The sequence below is a fragment of the Cheilinus undulatus genome, linkage group 11 (genome assembly GCF_018320785.1).
Source record: "Cheilinus undulatus linkage group 11, ASM1832078v1, whole genome shotgun sequence".
Classification (NCBI taxonomy): domain Eukaryota; kingdom Metazoa; phylum Chordata; class Actinopteri; order Labriformes; family Labridae; genus Cheilinus; species Cheilinus undulatus.
Genome location: NC_054875.1, coordinates 29596066 through 29616460, shown reverse-complemented (window position 1 = coordinate 29616460; position 20395 = coordinate 29596066). Strand labels below are relative to the sequence as shown.

Genomic DNA, 20395 nt, shown 5'->3' with positions numbered 1-20395 from the left:
CCAAGAAGCTGATGGTCACCCTGACTGAGCTCAACAGTCACAGAGTTACTCTGATGACCACGCAAAAGTCACTGCTGCAACTTTGTCCTTTTTTGCATCACTACACTTTTTTAAGTATATGTTCATGTATATAGACATACATATACTGTGTATATTGTTTAAAAACTCTCTTTTCTTCATATTTACATTTGCAATTGGGATTTTTATTAGAGCTCTTTGCTCTTTATAATGTTGCTGGTCTAAGAGCCTTGAACCAGTGGTTGGAAAAACATCCTCCAGTTAAGATTTTCTTTTCTATGTGACATTTGTCTGCAATATAAAGGCTGTCATTTTTCTTTTCCCCAGAGTAGCAGCAATAATCTTTTAAGTCATAGTTTCTCACATGAATGTATAGATACAATACTGCAGCTTTACTTGTGCTCACTTCAGGAGACCCTGAAAAATACTTAATGCAATACAGTTAAGAAGAATTAAGTTTGCCAAAATAACGACATCATGATTCACATTTGTAAAAAGTCAAGGTTTTCAGGTCTGTCTTTAGAAGAAGATTAAAACATTTAAACTTAGTGATTTTAAATGGAGTTTGTTTTGATCTTTTCTGGTGTATTTCAGGAGGTGAGGGATCTAACAGCTGACTGGATCTATACAGTGTCAATCAGAGTGTGGCTTAACTTTCAGTACTTTATTGATAATTGATTGTACAAATATAAAATTACCACTGATGGGAGCCTGTTTGTCATCTGCATGGACAAAGTTCGGTCTGTTTAGCGTTGTCAACACCAAGTGTATTTTATCTGTTCACACCGAAACCTGCTGACACATAATAGGTCAATACAGCTCAGACAACACATGCACTACAAATGGAATGTAGTGAAAACAGAGAGAAGCAGTGAAAACCCCGACCTCTGTGTGTAGATTCTACATCTCTCTGTAGAATATGTGAGCTGAGATTAGAGTAAGAAGGTAAAACACTCTGTGTAAAATAAACAAGCAGAACCTTATGTTTGCTGCCAGCTCCTATCAACAGTATTCCTTTAATGATTAATTAATCTCTGTAAAAAGATATGTGAATCAAAGTGTAGCAAACAATCCATTGCAAATCAAATATTCAAACTGCAGCCACAAATGTGCTTGACGCAGTGTAGCGAAAGCTGATTAGTGTTTAGATTCCCTCACTACCTGAACATATCAGGAATGTTAGAGCCAACCTCCATTCACTGAACGTGAAATGTAAAAGTTGTTTCTTCTCTTGATGACAGACCAGAAAAAAACTTTTTACAAACTTTACATTGGTATTTTGCAAAACTTCAATCTCATGAATTAATCCTTACTTAACTATGAGTTAATCACTCAGACATTCGTTTAATTTTCTGATGTAATAATTCTCTATAGCAGTGGTTCTCTACGGGGGCATCAGGACCCACAACTACCTCTTTGAGAGAATTCGTCATCCAAATTCTTCTTCAACAACTTCAAATTTATTTAAAGATACAGAAAACAATTAAATACACAAAACAGGACACAACAAACACACTTCACTGCAGATGGACATGCATGTATACATCTTATTTTGCTCAGTTTTTCCAAGAGGGTTAAAATGTGGTCATTTCTCAAGGAATTTCCTTGATATTACGAGAAAACCTAACCTTGCAAAGCAGATGGATACGCCCGTTTCCTTGTTTTTCACTGGCGAATCCATCTTGCAAAGCTCCCATCTGAACCGTTTGGGCCCGGTTAGAAAGTGACAGGACCATTCAGCAATGAGGGGCAGTACTTTCAGGCGCAGCAGAGTCATGACGTAAACAAGCAGCAGCAAGAGCTGGTGCAGTTATGGAGGAAGAGCTTAGCGTGGATGCTGCTAGAGAAAACCAGAACAAAAGGAGATAGATGAGTAAAAATCTTAAAAAACACAGAAATGTACCCATCATCATTGGAAAAACTAAAAAATGCACATTTGAGTTTATTGTATGTTTTTTTTTCCCAGGCACACATTCGCGACCCACTGAATGGAGCTACGCGAATCGCTTTTGGGTCTTAACCCACCAGTTGAGAAGCAGTGCTCTATAATTTAGCTGGATGTTGCCACAAACTTGTAAAAAATAGAGAGTGATCCAGTGGTAAGTTTGACTAATTCATATACATTTCTAAGGTTTAAATAGTAAAATAGGTGTGATTTTTGCTCAGTTCTATAACTGTATAACATTTTTATTGTATTAATTCATTTAGATTAGTTTTTATTTTTTTATGATCCTTATTTCCACTTAAATAATTCAGAAATTTAACATGGGTAATGTTTTTTTTTTTTACGTTTTCTGGTGGAATTATAAGGAAAAATTAGCAGTATAAATAGTGAAATATATTTGACTTTAGTCAGTTTTACAACAGTATAGCGGTTTTATATAACAGTATAACAGTTTTATTATTATTATAAATTATAGTTATTAGACTCTGAATGTCTTTATTATAAGCATCTTAATATGCATACACTCCATAAATTTATTTATTTATTTTTAAACCATAAAAAGACATGGAACTATTTATGGTCACTTTGGTGACCTTGATTTTCACCATAATGATGAAAACAATATATATAAGGGACAAACAGGGGACACAACAAGTGAATATAGTATTCTAATATTCTGCTTAGACTTTAAATTTCCAAGTATTTCAGTGAGTACCCTATAGGGTTAAGCTTTAGAGTGAATCTTTAACCTACAACTTAGACTTGCAGTTATATCATCACAGGTTTGTAGGTGTAAAAAGATTGAAGTTATTCATCTTTGTCTTGCTCTTTTAGAGGCCTCATCTCTCCACTGGAGCTTTAATGGAAATTGAGCTGCAAAGCAGCATTGTCACACTGTGAATACTGGCTGATCTCACTGCCTAGGACTGGATTCTGTGCTGAAAGGAAAGATCATGAACATTTTCCCTGATCCTGTGAGAAGTTGTGTGGTAGGATCACTATTTCACCCATAGGTGGAGTCATGGCACAGATTTTCCTCCTCATTTATAGCACTTTGATTCGTGCCCTCTAGTGGAAATGCTGCAACACAAGTGGAAAGTATTGTTGGAGCCTGCTAGAAGAAGATAAAAGAGCCTGAAGATAAGACTCTAATGTGAAATACAAAGGAAAAAGCCACTTCCTTTGGTTTTCACTAAAAGCTGCTGAATAAGATAAAGTGAATGGAAAAGCACTGGAGATCAAGAAGAAGACATGTGTACCATAAGTCATATATTTGTTTATTTTGCGTTCTCAACATTGTCACAGTTGAAGTTTTACAATAACTGGGGTCTTACTGACTCACTACTCACTGTACAAACAGAATGCACATAGAAATGAGGCCATTCTTGTCTTTTCATGTTGTTTTTTTTAATGTGTCTCACGCCAGACTGAACAGCTTGCAGCAAGATGTGTGTAGGTTTGTGTACAGTATGTGTGCGTGTAGGGTGTGGGCTGCATGTATGAAAAGAGAGCTGGATGTAAAAATGGCAGCAAACTTCCTAACAGTCTGTTTTAGATTTCTACAGCGAATGTCAGTTCCCGACAGCTGGAGGCAGAGACAATCGATATGTTTCATGTGTCACCCCTCGGATCCATCTATGAGGTGATGTATATACATCCTGATCTGAACTGCAGGAATCAGAATAGATCATATACACATTATGTACAGTTCCTTTTAACCCCCCGTCTTGGTCCCTTTACAGCTTCAGAAGGATAAACCCACCTCCGTCCAAACATTTGCACATTAAATCTCATATTTACACCGTGACAGCCCTCAGAAACAGAAGTGCAATGTTCTTTATGTTTGTATTTTACACAATGGCTTTGTCGATGAAATGCATGCTGAGCTTTGATATCTACCAGCCAAACATGGAACAACGAGAACAACATCAGGTAATTCAAAAACCCAATTAAAAACCAAAAGAAGTCAAAACAGAGATTTTTTTTTGTCTTTTCCCCAGCCGTCAGCTCACAGTGAAGAGGACACGTGATGATCCATGCAGTGCATCGTTGGGGTACTTTCTCACAAACAATGTGGTAGACATTTGAAACACTACAATACACACGAAAAAAAAAAAACACACACACACACACACAATTCTTCCTGTTTTACATCAGCCAAAGATTTCAGAATGAAAAATATGAAATCAATGGAAAGACACATTCAACTGATAATTCATGTTTGTGATATGTCTCATCTCAGCTCGCCTTCATTAATTCACATGAGGTGTGGATAAGCCTGACTTATGGCAATGCTTTTATTTGTGAATGTTAAAATACATTTACACCCTGAATATTGGGACAAACAGTTCACTGTCACTAATTTACACACTAGAATAGACTCTTATTTTGTAGAATGTAGAAAGTTTTCTTTACATATACCCAGTCCTTTTGTTCAGTTGCATTTTTGTATATCAGAATTGCATTTCCTGAAATAATGAAAGTTTTCTCTTCCATATGTGCTTATCCAGCAAAATATTTCTTATCAGCCCAAAGAGAAGCCTTTTATTAAAATATATACACACATTCCTCTTTCACTGTGAACTGTGTAAGTATTTATATATTCTTAAATGAAAAAAGTTCTTTTTTTTTCACCTGAATCTCATCCTGGACAAGACAACAGACTTCTACTCCTAGTACAAGTCTTTCTGAACATGATTGCACTTAAACTTGCTATGGTAACACTGATTTGTTATACAATGTGCAGAGACATTAATAACATTACATGCAGAAATCACTCACTAGACATTCCACTGAACTCTGAGTCTGCAGAAGAGCACGAGGACAGCCGAAGTTTATCGACTCTGACAGGGGGTCAAAAACAGAGATAAATAAATAATGACGCAACATGAAAAAAAAAACAAACAAATCAGGAGGGGGGGACATGTTGTTATGTATCAGTACAAAGATATTGCACAAATGATAGAAAAAAGATGGAAAAAATACAAGTTACCCACTAAACCTGTTGGTGAATTAAAAAACAAGGCAAAAGAAGATTTGAAAGGTGTTTCTGCTTTTATTTTGAAGGGTCAAGACGGCAGCTGTCGCATATTTGAAGACTTCTGCTGGTCCAGCGTACACATTTTTGACTTTTTAACAGTTTTAGCAGCCACAGTATGAGGAGATTAAAACCTCACCGGAGTTAATAGGAAAAGTCTGCTTTGGGGCCCTTGACAGCATTTCTTTTAAAGTCCATGTAGAGAGAAATCCAACACTACAATGATATAAAATCAATGAGCAGTTCATCTGAGTACAGTCTGCTAGCCAATGTCCCCACCTTTATTGAAAGTTAACAGCCAGCTACTCCGGTGTGTTCATTTTGAGGTAAGTTCTAGCAGCCACTGTGGCCTACAGGTCATTAAAAGTTTAGAAACAGAGAGATTTGTTCCACAAAATAGTAAATTTAATCATCAACTTCATTTTCTCTGCTCTGGCACAGAGCCAGGCAGCTGTGTTCTTATGAGAAGCATTTTTTTTAAAGGGTTTGTATTTTTCGGGGGTGGGTGTGGCTTCATTCAACAGACACGCCCACACCATCCTCAAGCAGATTTTACTGCCTAATTTTTCATGATTTTGAGGCTTACTTTTGTTAACTTGGAGATGTTTTTCATGAGTGAAATTTGGCCTGGTGGCTCATAACACAGTGACCTGTCATACAACAAACTTAAAATAACAATTTTTTTCCTCACTTTACAGGGACTTTAAAGCTCATATGCAACAGCTGCCATCTGTTTGAAAGGCAAAAGTTCCCAAAAAGATTCAAGGCCGTACTGAATGAGTTCACTCCTTTCAGATCATCCTGTTACCAAAGTCGGTTTAATACTGATAGAATTCCTCTTTGCTGATAATAATAATTGTAAGTATAATCTTACAAATTACTTTACGCACAATATACTGTACATGAAGTCTTGACTAAATAGAGTATGCATTAATAATTGGCACATTTATTTATGAGAGCTAGGAGACAACACATATAGCTGTCATCTACAGTTAATACAGCACTAGAACTACAATGACTGAGACGGTCGACTCAGCTGTTTTACCTGTCCTTGGATTTAGTGTGAAATAATTATATCTATTCTTCACTACACATGAGCTCTACAGGAGGCGACGACAAGCTGCATTCATAGGGTGGAAGGATCTGCAAACCAAAAAAGTTGACTTCTGTGCACGAGAAATTACGCCATCATCATGACGGAAAAAAACAGTCAGCCGTGTACTGTCCTCATTGCCTTTCCTCCTGATTGTGTGAAGGTAAGACGGGTTATTGAAGGGGGTGAAAGAGTGGGGGGAGCAGCGTCAGGGAGAGATTATCTCCACAGATGTGTGGAAAACGGAGAGCTTCTTCCTGCACTCCCAGAAAACCCTGACGGAGCCCGGCCTGGGGTCAGGCAAACGTGTAAAGGCCCCTGGTGGAAGATTTGAGTCCGATTTCCATCCTGCATATAAGTTGGACCTGGAAGTGAAAAAGCTGTCTGCGTGTGACTTGTCTCCATCACAGCAGCAGGAAAACACAGTGGACAGGCCATAGAGCTATGCTGTCAGTCCCTTTGGTGTAAGCAAAAGTCCCACCTTCTTCAAGTCCTGCCTCCTTTCAGCATCACACTACGGTGCTGATGCCACTGTGTTTGGGTTTGGGTCCGCCGGGCGCTGAACCCGCCTGCTGACTGTGGTGATGGGGTGCATGCTGGGAGTGTGAGGAGTGGTGGGAATGCTGGCTGTAGTGGCTGTGCTGCGAGTGGCCGTGTTGGTGCGAGTGTGAGGTGTACGCCGGGTGCTGGTGGTGGTGCGTGTGGGGAGGCGGGTGGTAGTGGTGGTGGTGGTGGTACGGTGGCGGGTTCTGCGGGACTTGGCAGTACTGGGAATGATGGCCGTGGTGTTGTACTGAGTGCACCACCTGTGCTGTGTGGTGCAGGTTGGTTGGGTGAGGTTTGTGGGATATCAGAGTGGGGTGACCGGGCGGAGGTAAAGGAGGGTGGTTCTGGGATGAGGGTTTGCCTCGCTTGCTGCCAAAGAGCGACCCGAGGATGGAAGTCGATGCTGAGTTAGGGATGGAGGATTGGCCGCGGGGCGCGCCTTCACGTGGCGTAGTGGCTCTCCGGCGCGTGTGCGGGCTGCTAATGATGGACCCCTGCAGGATGGAAAAAAAAGGTAACAGCATGCCTGTCAGATTCTGTTCAAGAGCTTTTCCACAATAGCTGCTAAACTACGGCTACAAGAAACCAGCAGGATGAACTCACAGTTTTCTTTTTTCAGATAAACAAGTAGCAAAATGTTTTAGGGCATGCAAATGAGAAACTTAAAATGTTTTCATGATAGGCAGCAGCAACACTAGAGTTTTTCACTTTCAAATGAAGGGAGCCTGTTTAAAGGGAACTTGACAGTAAATCTGTAACACTTGTAATTACTTGAATACCATTTAAAGCATAAATTATGGCATAAACAGGGGTAGAAAAAACAACATTTCATCCTTATTGCAGTCAATGTGCCAAACCCTCTACGAGTCACACATGCAACTTGTTATAATCAAAGGAGGCAGAGTTTCCACATGCAGAGGATGTGACAGGCAAACTCGTCATCCACACATTCAACTACAAGTCAGAAGGCAGGAGGAACTAAGCTCTTCCCCCTTTTTCTGGGTCCAACAGTGCTCATACTGCAGGTAGGAATTCCCCTAGAGTTTAAAAAAAGCTTCTTTTTTTCCTTTGGCACATGCTTCACCTTCGACTGGAGAAAAACCATATGAAATCTTTGAAAGCAGAATGAAATTTTCAGGGTCTCAACGCATGAACTCATGGACACATGAAATGAGGGAAGGATGAATGAATGAAATCCACATCTTTTTGTAAATTTATGTGAAGCCCCTTGGAACTCCCTAAAGGCTATGTTCCTCCCTGAACCTTAAAGAGAAGAAGGGGGGAAAGAAAGACCCGGACAGGGAAAGAGCCTACAGGTGGTGTACAGTTTCCTAGTGTCTCACAAAGCTACCACCTTTCCACAGGAGAAGAAGAAGAACCAAATGAAAAACCGCTTGTGATGTGATTGAATGAAAGACAGAGACAGGCGACAAAGGGAGGGAACAGAGGAGGGATTAGTAGAGTCATGCTTGTTTGAAGATAAAGTGTATATTGGTCATATAACATGACCAAAAAAAGAGATCTCTGGCTTCCACAGAGGGGCAGGATCAGAGGCAGGCAACCCATGCATGCACACTAACTGAGGCAAGCAGGTTATAAGGCATCCCAGGAAGGAAAAAATAAATGATCCAAACAAAATGGACTGAGTCTATGAAGCAAAGAAGGCATAAGACCAAAAAAAATAAATGGTGTGTTTTCACAGTGCACATCATCACAGAGAGAGTAGCTTGGATACCAGCTGCTTCCAACTTACTTCCATATTGCTGTCTAGTGATCCTGCACTGCTGCGACGCCCCCGCTTGCCTGCCCGAGACATGCAATACCACAGATTAGAGATCGACAGCACTCCTGGATCGACTACACACGTTTAGGCCGCCCACCAGTCCCGTAGGGGGGCAGTGCAGTGGATTTGTGACTGTGAGTAAGGTTCAAACATGGGCGGGAGGAGGGAGGGGGGAGAGCGCGTTCAGAGCTGGGAGGGAGGTGGGTGACAGGTGGTACTGTGGCTAACTGTTAAGCAAAATTCACTCAATCTTGGAAACTAGAACTGACACATGATTTATGATATGAATGAAGTTTTAAAACGCAGTTCAAACTAGAAATTTACTTTAATTGTTTTGATCCTTAAAGCTCCTGTGAGGCACATTAAGTTTGTTGGGATTGTTTGGAAAAGCCTGCATGACCTTAATTGTCTCAGCTGACAGCTAACCCCTGGCAGCAGTTACACGCCATTAGCAGTTACACAACATTAACCATTAGAAACAGACAGTTTTGTGAGAGGGATCTGGCTGCAGACTGTAAATCTCTGATGACAAATTTTACAGACCACTCATCTGAGACACCGTCTCTTTTGAACAGAAATGCATGCTTAAAATTAAGAAATAAAATTAGATTACACTGACAGTTAGGGTTAGAATACCAAAAGTTAAAAGTTAAAAACCTGACCTGCAAAACCTGATTACACAACATTAAATAAAGCTGAGTGAACAGTCTGCTTACAGGAAAAAAGCTCATCCTCCAGATTACGTAGCTTGGTTTGCTGCGTAAGCTATGTGGTTAATATAGCTAAAACTGAACTCACATAGCAGCTATATAAGCTACATTAGCATTTTTAAGCTACTTTTTTTTTTTGCCTAATGAAGGGCTAGTACCAAAATGTTGCAAATATTCAATGTCTGATAAAACAGAGTAAACATTTTTCTTATAGGAAAATATCTTGTCCTCATTGAAACATTCTAAGGCAGGGCGCATGAATTACATAGCTCCTTAAACTGCTTAAGCTACATTGGCTACACATTTATGTAGCTAATGTGGCTAAAGCTAAACTCACAAAGCAGCCACGTAAGCTATGTATCTACATAGCTAAGTTAGCATTAGCTACATTTTCTAAAGCTCATGTTGCTAAAGCTAACTTACCTATAGATAACAGAGCTATGTAGATAACATAGCTAAAGCTAAACTCACAAAACAGCTACATAAGCTATGTAGGTTTGTTCTCTATGTAGCTACATTAGCTATAGCTAAGCTGGCTAAACCTCACATTGCTAAAGCTAACCTAGCTACACTGACTTATGTTGTGAAGTTAATAACGTACCAAGTGTAACTATGTTAGCTTTAGCTACAGCTAACAAAGATGAAGCGAGCCAGCAAGTCATGTAACTACTTTAGGTCCATACATAATTTAACCCCGAAATGTTGTCAATGAAATGTTAGTCTGTAATGTTTAATATGTGGTTATTTCATGAATATAACTGCCAGACTTTGTTTATGAATAAAGTTGAATTATAGTTGAATTCTGCAGCCAGATTGTCTTGAGTTTTGTTGATATTTGCTTTTTCCCCTTTTATGAGGTAATAAAGATTATGGCTGGGCAATTAATCAAAACTATTAAATCATAACTTTTCCTACTTCAATTTTCAAACCACAGAGTCTACAATATTTCAATAACCTTAAATGTGTTTCAAAATACCAGCTGAATACGTTTTTTAAGGCAGAGATGTCATACTCTACAAACCATGCAAATATACAAGTGTCAATTTTTCTAGAATAATTTGTAAGAAATCTAACTTTCCTTGTGAATTTTTTTCTTAGTAAAAATGAGAAAGGCATAAAATCATCCTTTCCTTCAATATTACAATTTGTATCAAATTTGCAATGAGTCAAAATAATCACAATTAGATATTTTTTATAAAATTGTTCAGTCTTATTTAAATGAACTAAATACTGTGTTTGTTATTATGTAGAATGATTTATGTACTTGTTTGTTCAGAAATAAATGAGAGGAGGAACTCAAAAAATAACCGCATATTTAATCCCAAACGCAATATTCAGCCCTAAAAAGATATATAAATAAAATATCTTTATTTTATTTATATATCTTTTTATATAAATAAAATAAAGATACATCATTGTTAATTTCAGTTGGTTTCGTAACTCCTCACTAGAGCTTTAAGTCTGATAAAGAGATGGGCTTTTTCTCTCATTTGAGCTTAATGCCAAATGTAATTATTCGCAGATTTTTGGCCTTGTGTATTTGACAACTTTTTTCAATGTTGTTACAAGATGTAGATTTTCAGAGGGGGTTTAAGGTGGCAAAAAGCCAGTCTCAGTGACAGTCACAAAGGAGGAGACACATCAAAAGCATTACAGTGGTTGTTGCACATGGGATGTACAGGCATATACAGGATTGAGGGCGAACAGAGCACTCGTTGCCGTTGTTAGGCTCACACTCAGCCAATGATACATGACCAGTAATCACACATATACAGGAGAAAACCTGATGTGTATGGAAATAACACAGTAAATACACATGAAAATGGAGTATGGCAGGAGAAAGAAAGAAAAATAAAAACACTCAAAGAAAATGGCCCCGCTAACATGCCGCATCCTGCATCGAAAAACACACACAAGAGGAGGGATTTCTTCCCTGGCTGACCTATCAGAGCCTGTTACCAACACTGAGGCAGACCCCTGACTGGATATCATTATGTTTTCAAGTTAATCACCCAGTAACTTCACATAGCTGTTATCTGTAATGAATGAAATGCATTCTTGCTTCAGAGACGCCGCGGCTCAGTTAAACACTGATATTCATGGTTGTGAGATGACTTTTAACACCAATATTGGTCCTGTTGCTGCTTACAAACCAGCACTGATTTGTTTGTTTCACAAATATACATGAGAGGAAATGGTACATGATGTTTGAATTAAAAAATAACAGAAGTTTGTAATGAAATGTCTTTGGATAAAACCAACTGAAGAAGTGCAGAAGTGTGAAAAAAAGAAGTGACGATAAAACCATGAATGAAAACGCTGAGAAATAAAGTCATTTAAATGGTCAGGGGTGAGAACTGCCCGTCAATTTCATTCATCACTGAGAAAACGTCTTCTCTAAACAATTAATCTTCCTCTAGAAAGGGGTTTATATTCAGTCTTCGTGCTGTGAAAAATCCTTTTAAAACAAAAATAAGTCAAGCATTAAAAGTGAAGGACACTGTCTGGACCAAACTATTGAATTGGTAGATTTAAAGCAACAATATGTAACTTTTCCACCTTGAAAAAGTATTCGTCAGAGTCAGCCTGACAGTACACAATAGCATCCATCCTAATTCTGCAGAGGGCCCTGGTCACTTGCTTTCAGCGCTATGTAGCTTTGGCAGTGGGTTCTATAGCAAGAAGTCCATACAGATTCAATGACACTGGTTCACAAACCAGCTTTCAACAAAAAAAGCTAGTTAGTGCATCTTGGTCCTATTTGATAAAATAATTGATACTAAAAGACGGAAGAGGACGGGGACGGTTAGAGCTAAGATGAGGAAAAAGAGTGCTAAAAGCCAAACTGGAGTAATATTGGACAGGCTTTTATACTCTGGCAAGAACTTCATAAAAACAGTAGGCTGCAAGTCTGATGCCAAGCTGGCTGTGTTTCTCCTGGATTGCTGTAAACTGGTTACTTTACTGGCCAGCAAGTAGACTAATAGGGATGCAAGGATCTGACAGCAGTGTACAGCTCCGCAGATACAGTACCTATAAAAAGTAATCACCCTCTTGGATGTGTTACCCTTTAATTGATTTTATAAATCAGTCATAGTGAAAATAATTTGGCTTTTTTGGCTGAAATTTTAATCTATTGTTCGTTGCAAAACTGCTCAATCTCAGTCAGGTTGCACAGGGATCAGGCATGAACAGACCATTTCAAGTCCAGCCTCAAATTCTTTATTGGATTGAGGTCTGGGCTTTGACTCTGCCACTACAGAACATTCACCTTGTTGTCTTGAAACCATTTCTGTGTAGCTTTTGCTGTATGCTTTGGGTCATTGTCTTGCTGGAAAATAAATCTTCTCCCAAGCTGTTCTCTTACAGACTGAATACAACTGTCTACCAAGATTTTCCTATATGCTGCATTCATTTTACCCTCTATCTTTACAAGCCTTTCAGGACTGGCTGCCGTGAAGCATCCCCATTGTATGATGCTGCCACCACCATGCTTAATATGCCAAACATGGCATCTTTCTGATGTCCAAAAAGCACCATTGTGGTCCCACCAGACCACAGAACTTTCTTCCACTTGTCTTTTGGTGGATTCTAGTCTAGATTTGATAAGTTTTCTTCCACAGTGGCTTTCTCTTTGCCAATCTCCCATAAAACTTTGATTCTCCCATCTCAGCAGCTGAAGCTTGTAACACCCTCAGAGTAGTCATACTTTAGGCGCCTTGGTGGCCTCCCTCACTAGTCTTCTTCTTGCACGGTCACTCAGTTTGTGAGACCAGCCTGATCTTGGCAGATTTACACATGCTACATATTCCTTCCGTTTTTTCATGATGGGTTTGACTGAACTCTGGGGAATGTTCAGTTCCTTGGATTTTTTTGTATCCATCCCTGATTTATACTTTTCAATAACCTTTTCTCTGAATTGCTTGGAGTGTTCTTTTGTTTTCATGGTGTAATGGCCAGAAATACAGATTTACCAGTGACTAGACCTTAGCTTTATACTAAAATTATTTCAGACATATTCACTGCACTCAGGTGATCCTCATTTCACTCATTTTGAGACTACTAACACCAATCAGCTGGACCTCGGTTGAATAAGGCCAGTCACTTTAAAGGGGGTGAATATTTATTCAATCACTTATTTTACATTACATATTTTTATTTAATTGGCATTACTCTGTAGAAATCCGTTTTCACTTGGACATTAAAGAGGGTTTAAGTAAAAAAAAAATGTCAAAAAAGCCAAAGTATATTGACCATAGCTGATTTATAAAATCAATATACATCCAAGAGGGTGAATACTTCTTGTAGGCACTGTACCTATGTTTTACAATGGTTCAGTTGCACTCAGAGACTCTCACTAGATGCCAAAGCACATGAAACTAAATTCTTACATAATGTTGCTTTAAAGAGGAGGGCTAAAAAAAAACAAACAAAAAAATCAAAGTATGGTGCCGTGAAACAACATTTTGCTATTTTTATCCCTTTGATATCATCACAGAGATGACAGCGGGAGTTTAATCCTCCCTTGAAGACCTGGATGGTAAGAAACAAGATTTTTAGGGTGTACCTGCTTCCGAGAGGTCCCTCAGTGAGCTACTGAGCGCGCTCCTCTTCAGGCCCTCTCCCATGGCGTAGGTGTCATCTAGGCTTGCGCGGTTCATGCTTCCGTTGCCAGCCTCCTTCTTCAGACCGGAGCTCTGTGACATGCTGGGCCTCACCACGCCCTTCTGCTTTTCCAGTTCAGCTGTGGAGAGGAGCCAAGGAAAGACTGAGGTAAGTGGCAGTGGTTTTACATCTCACTATGGCCAGGGTGGGACTTTTAAGACTTGCTTTTGACTTTTAGTTTAGTCTGAAACTCATGAACGTCTGCTATTGATCTACATCATTTCCAACTTCCTGTTCATAACAAAAACGGCCTTTTGAATGTCCAGAAAAAAGACAATTTTCTCCCGGTTAGCCGTGCTGTGAACTCTGTAAAAATTCTCCCTTGTAAACTGCCACAGTTGAGTAATAGGGACCATGCCCTGTTTCCATTTTACAAAGCCTGAGGTAGACATGGTGAGAGGGGGAAGGGGAAAAGGCAGCTCACACTCTATTCTGTATTTCTCCATTTCTTGGACCTCAGCAATGGACTCTCGCAGGTCATCTGTGAACTTCTTGCGGTCCTGGGGGTTGGGCGCGTTAAAGTTGATGAGGACTTTGATGTCGGCACCTGGTATGGCTGATGTTAGTCGGATTCCATTTGGATAATCTGGGGAAATGGCAAACAGAGGGAGAGACATTTACACAAGGGCCATTGATCAAACCAAGTCGAAACACATTGGTCAAATCTGTCTGAAGTTTGGACTATAAACAATGTCACAGCCTGTAGTGGGACCTTTCATTTTTGCTGTGCTAAATCAAACTGTGTGATGTAAATAGTGTCAGTAACCACACCACCACGGATGAGGAACTAAAGGAAGTGCCACTCACACTGGTTTTCAAACAGCATGACTTGCATCCCATAAAGAGAAAACGACTGTCTGAAGCTGTACGTCACAGAGTTCTTCTTCTTCTGGAAGATCTTGGTAACCTAAAATCATACAAAGTGGATATTTTAACAGATGCACTTCAGAAAAAAAAGAGGAGAAGAGAAGGGCAATAGGAGAGGCTTTTTACCACTAGGAGGTCGTTGAACAGGAAGATCTCCCGCTGATGCAGACCCAGCTTTTGCAGCTTGTTGGGATCTGGCACTTCAAACAGACGGCAGTAACACACCAGCCGGCGATGAGGCAGCGACAGAACCTGCAAGGAATGGAGAAAGAGCGCAGATACAAATGCTTCAGAGGTCATTACAGCCTGAGTCTTCAAGGTAACGAGGAACAGAAGTCGTAAATTCTTCTGATCAGAATGTAAAGGAGGGGAAAAAGAAGGATGACTGTTTAGAGCTCCAACTTTTTCTGCATTCTTAGCAGCGTTATGTCTTTGTAATCATGTATGAGGAGATTCCTAAGACTACTCAACCAAAAAAAACATCCATCTCTGATGCTTACTTTATTTGATTTTCCCTTTTTAGATATATTAAAACATGCTGGTTAAGTTTTTTTTTCTGTAGATCAAGTTAATGTTTTAGATTGTTTTATATAGAGGCAAAAAGGAAAAAAATATCAGACTAAAAAAAGAAAAGCTGCAAACTCCAAGAATCCAAAACCTTCTTTAGAGATTGGATGTCCTTTTGATTAGAAAATTACTTCAACAATTCCTTTTGTAAACCAGTGAATTAACTCTATATTAAGCTAGTTTTAGTCTAGTCTTTCTCATGGAAAAAAGGCCAACTAACATTTTTGGTCATAATTTTAGCCAACCACATTAACACTGTATTAGGACATACTATGTATGGATACAAGCATTTGACCACCTAAACCATTACACCAGCAAGGACAGTAATGACACTGTATTCAAATACATGTACTTTAATATGGAGTTAGTGCCTCCACTATTCTTGGAAAGCTTTCCAAAAGATTTTGGAGTTCTTCTGTGGGAATTTGTACCCATTCATTTTGTATAGCATTTATGAGGCCAAGCACTGATGTTGGATGAGAAGATCTGGCTCTCAATCTCTGTTCCAGTTCACCTCAAAGGTGCTTGACTGCATGGATATCTATGATGACAGAGATGAAGATCCTTTCTTTGGCTTTGCAAGGTTATAAAAGCATTGTCCAAAATGTCTCGCAGCATTAAGACTGTCCTCCACTGGAGATAAGGGCCCAGACCAAACCCTAAAGAACAGCTCCACACCACTATCCCTCCACCAGACTTCAAAGTTAGCACAATGCAGTCAAGCAGGTGATGTTCTCCCAGCATCCACCAAATCCAGAGTCCCCCATCTAACAGAGAAGCGTGATTTGTCACTACACAGAACATGTTTCCACCGCTTCACAGTCCAGTGTCATGCCTTACACCACTATATTCGACACTTGGCATTGGACTTGGTGATTCTGCGTTTGCATGCAGTTGCTTGAACATGGAAACCCATTCCATTAAGCTTCCACCACACAATTTTTGTGCTAACATTAATGCCGGAGGAAGTTCATAACTCTTCAGCTATGGAATCAGCAAAATGTTTTAAACAACTTTAAAGCACCATTTACCTTACCAGTTGTAGACCCCACACTGTGATTTTGCATGGTGCTCTGCTTCATGGCTGAGTTGCTGTTGTTCCTAAATGCCTCCACTTTCTAATCATACCACTTAAAGTTGAATGTGGAATATCCAGCAGGGAAAAAATTTCACAAAATGTCTTATTGCAAGGGTGGCATCCATCACATTGTTTGAAGTCAAAGAACTCTTCAGAATGACGCTTTTTGTATCATAAATGTTTGCAAATGGAAACTGCATGTCTAGGTGCTGGATTTTATACACCTGTGGCAATGGGTTTGATTGAAATCCCTGAATTCAATAATTAACCAAATGGCCAAATACTTTTGTCCATTTAGTGTATCATCTTAAACAAGATCCTGGTGGTGCTCATATCTCTCTTATTGTTCAAACTTGTGTTTCTGGGAGGTTCTGTTTCTATATTATGTAATAGATCTGTATTTTTCAATTAGTTTCTTTTCATATATGTAAATGTTTTATTAATTTTTTAGAATATAAAAAAAAAATAGCAATTTGATCCCAAAAATCACTTACATTTTTTAATGTACTTTAATACTCCCTGAGGGGAAATGTAAGTCTACACTTCGTTACTGAGAGAGAAGTTAGTCACACACATAGGCCTGAAATAGACGCATGCACAAACAGGACCTATGGACATGTAATAATAGAGAGGTCTGAGTGAGGGGCTACACACAGGGGATGCCTGAGAAGTAGGGGGATTCAAGCCAGTGGTGCTCCAGTTCCCAACCTCAATTTCTACGGACTGAGGCACTGCCACCCCAGTTGATATAATTAAAAAGAAATACTTATCTTGGAAAACAGAGCATGGATGCATGTCCTCTGAAGGATCCCTCAACAGGAAAACATTTAAGTTTTAACCACCAGCAAAGAAACAATATACAAGAGGAAATCCTTGGTGGACACACTGCACAAATACAACATTAAAGAGCAGCTATAGAGTTGCATATTGAGTGTTTTACTGCACAAACTTTGCACACAATTTCTAAACACATTACAGAACTGGAATCTTGACAAAATCTTAAATCAAGACAAGAAGTTGAAGATAAGTATTTTTTGCAGGGTATTGGTGCTGTAAAAATGTATAAAATCACATAAATACATTCACCAGTGCTTAGTCAGCACACAGCTCCTCTCATAAGATTATGATAACAAATATTATCTATAAAACTGTGATATATTCTGTAACTGGGAGCCACCTGCATGATGTACACCCTGCTGAGAGCAGAATCTGTAAGCACTGCAGCCCAATGCCAACCCAGGATTTATGTCTGCTGATTCTGTTTCCTGGGAAGAGCTAAAACCTCTCATCTCTTCGTAACAGATGTGATACTTCAGGGGTCTGAAGTTTCCCCCTCTTTAAGTAATCTGACTCTTGAACTATCTGTCTTGTGTGCTTTTACTGCCGGGCTAAGAGGCAGGAAACTGTGCACAGAGAGTGAGTTAATGGATGAAAAATGATTCAACATCGTAGGATTTATGGAATGTTTAGGATACTTACACATCCCAGGCCGTGATGGAGAGATCCGATCTAAAAGAGAGGAAAATGAAGGAGTTAAATGCAGCTCTCGTGTTGGGGTTTGTACAGATTTGGTCAGTTATCGTGAAATTTGTAAGTCTCCTGCTTATTAATGAGCCCGTATAAGGATTTGTCCTTGCAGACGGTGCACCTTTAGCCTATATGAAGATGTATGAACCTCTGAGTAAGGGATGGTGGTTGCTCTCTGTTGCTGGACTCGAGGGAGTCTGTAATGAAGTCGGAATGAAAACAGATCCTCCCCTTGAAACTCACTGCAAGGAGCACTAGTGGACCTGCCTATTATGAAAAGTAATTTCAATGTGGTTTTTATGCTAAAGTGTTTCACCGCGTGTCTGACTGGGCTTTTAATTCTGCAGCTAATGGTGATCAGGGATCTTTTTTCAATACATTAAATGATAACCAGAAAAGAAAACCATCCATCCCTCTGGAAACCAACATGAAACAAAGCCCTCCATGTGAATCAAGCCTCTCCCTGCAGCTGCATAGGTTAATCACTCTCTTAACCTTCACGCATGAGGGACATCACTGCCTGCAGAATAATGCTGATCTTGAGGGCCTGGGAGCACAGTCTAATCACAATTTCACAGCTCTTGATTGCTAATCATACAAAGAAAAGCATTGCTCAATGATTATGCATCCGCTGACGGTTCAAATGCAACTTATTCCTTTAAGTTATGCGCTGGTGTCAGACTTCCACCTTTAAAACTGAAAGAGAACCAAACGGGGCACAAGGGATCTATTTTTCACTGGATGACATCTCTAAAGGGCTTTGAGTGTGTTAAGATCACAAGAAGGTCTAAGCCCAGGAATGAGTCCCCTTTCACACAACAATACCCAAAGGCGCAAAAGACATACCATTAATTAGGTTACATTGTTCCCGCTCTATGTTTTTCATGTTTATCCATCACAAAAAGTTCAGTATTAATAGAAAGCAATTCTAGAATGTTATTAGAGACTGACTGATACATTGGTTAACTTGATTAGACTGATATTAACTCTTTACACATACATCACTCTTTATTGGTCTTTTCTTTTTTCATTAATAAGACATTAAAAGAAAAAGGCAGCTGATTTGCACTAAGCATGCTATTGGCTATTTGCACTCATGCTGCCTGCCATATTTAAGCTGCTCTAGATGCTTTGCTGCTCCCTCTGCAAGCCACCTTTTGCATACTTCCTCCACCCCAGCTCCTCCTTTATTTTGATTCTATGCAATTTATGCAATTTTGTTGTCACTGATGCCTGCTTTGCTATGGGTTTTTGCTGATTTTCTCCCAGCCTCAGACTTTCCTGGTTGGCACAGGAAAGGCAGAAACATTCACTTTTCCTGCATGATGCTTTCCACGTTTTTGTCAAATAAAACTTGACTTAAACTATGAAGGTTAAAAATGACAAAAATCTGACTAAAACCTAATGACACTTTTTCCAAAAGACAATAACTAAGTTGTTTTTTTATTAAAGGAGTTGGCTTTTTTCCACAGCTGAAAACATTTCTGAACAACTGCAGAACTGTGCTAATTCCATTCCTACAGGGTGTCCCAGTCACCTCTTTTCAGCACTATGTAACCCTGTAACAGCAGCCTGCGGTTCTCTCACAAGAAGTACTCTCACTGTCTCCTGTTTAGCAGCTTTGCAAGGTGGAGAAATCAACCCAACCTAAGTTATGTCTCAACTTTGCATTCAAATAAATAAATAAATAAATACTTACTGGTTTCTTCCCCACTATGAGCTTCTCGACCTTCTGCACCTGTGAGACGTGGTCTTCATTGGTTTTGAGCTCTCGCTTACGGATCCTTTCATAAATGCCCACCAAAGTCTCCCTGGGGATATCCTCCCCATCATCCACACCTGGTGAACACAGAAGAGAAGAAGGGAGAAATGTATGTTTGTCAGCAATCACCTGTCATGTTCAGTCTATTTCAGACTGTCATGCATCTATAAAACATATCTGAGAATATTTTGTTCACACTTTGTGTTTAATACATAATTAAATCAACTACCTCTTAAATTCTTGATGAAATCTTCCAGCTTCATCTTCCTCTCTGGCTTGACGTTGGGGCTGTACATGTCAGTGTTGAGGAGGATGATGGCAAATGCCAGGATGAAAATAGTGTCAGGGTTCCTGAACTGTCGCACAACTGTGGGGTTGCAAATGCAGTAGCGCTGGCTGCAGACGTGACACAGGAGAACAATATGAACAAAGTTCTGATTACAAATCACACAATAGAAAGGTGTTCATGGTGAGGAAACATGTACAGCATTTTCAGCAGAAAACAGAACTAACGCAGGAACTTGTTCTCTTTGTGTGTTAATATTTATCTAGACAACACAGCTGTGAGGAAACCCTTGGGCAATAATTCTTACACATTTTCCTCACAGGTACCCAGTCTGAATCTTTTTAAAATCAAAATGTGAAAGACATTGTGTAATATGGACAAAAATGAAGGCTTTGTTTTCTGTCATTTCAGTCCTAAAGCAAATGCCTCCATAATCTGTAACTAAGGATGGCTTTTGTCTTTTTTTTCTATGTTTAAATATGAGTCTTGGATGTGTTTATGCTCAGTGTGG

General features: G+C 39.4%; 1 protein-coding gene across 7 annotated transcripts in view; it reads right to left on the bottom strand.

Annotated features, from left to right (window-relative positions):
* Positions 1–3219: 3219 nt before the first annotated feature.
* LOC121517877 (IQ motif and SEC7 domain-containing protein 1-like) overlaps positions 3220–20395 on the bottom strand; it is a 174298-nt gene continuing 157122 nt past the window's right edge. For 6 of the 7 annotated variants that reach the window (XM_041799960.1, XM_041799962.1, XM_041799964.1 and 3 more), the window contains 9 exons: positions 19828–19994; positions 19536–19675; positions 17789–17818; positions 14791–14916; positions 14605–14704; positions 14222–14383; positions 13700–13876; positions 8393–8442; positions 3220–7133 (listed from right to left, as the gene is read on the bottom strand). In XM_041799960.1, the coding sequence (XP_041655894.1) occupies positions 6603–7133; positions 8393–8442; positions 13700–13876; positions 14222–14383; positions 14605–14704; positions 14791–14916; positions 17789–17818; positions 19536–19675; positions 19828–19994 (1483 nt within the window). In that variant the 3' untranslated portion in view covers positions 3220–6602. The remainder of the gene's footprint in view (positions 7134–8392; positions 8443–13699; positions 13877–14221; positions 14384–14604; positions 14705–14790; positions 14917–17788; positions 17819–19535; positions 19676–19827; positions 19995–20395) is intronic. The other variant, XM_041799967.1, reaches the window with a different exon arrangement.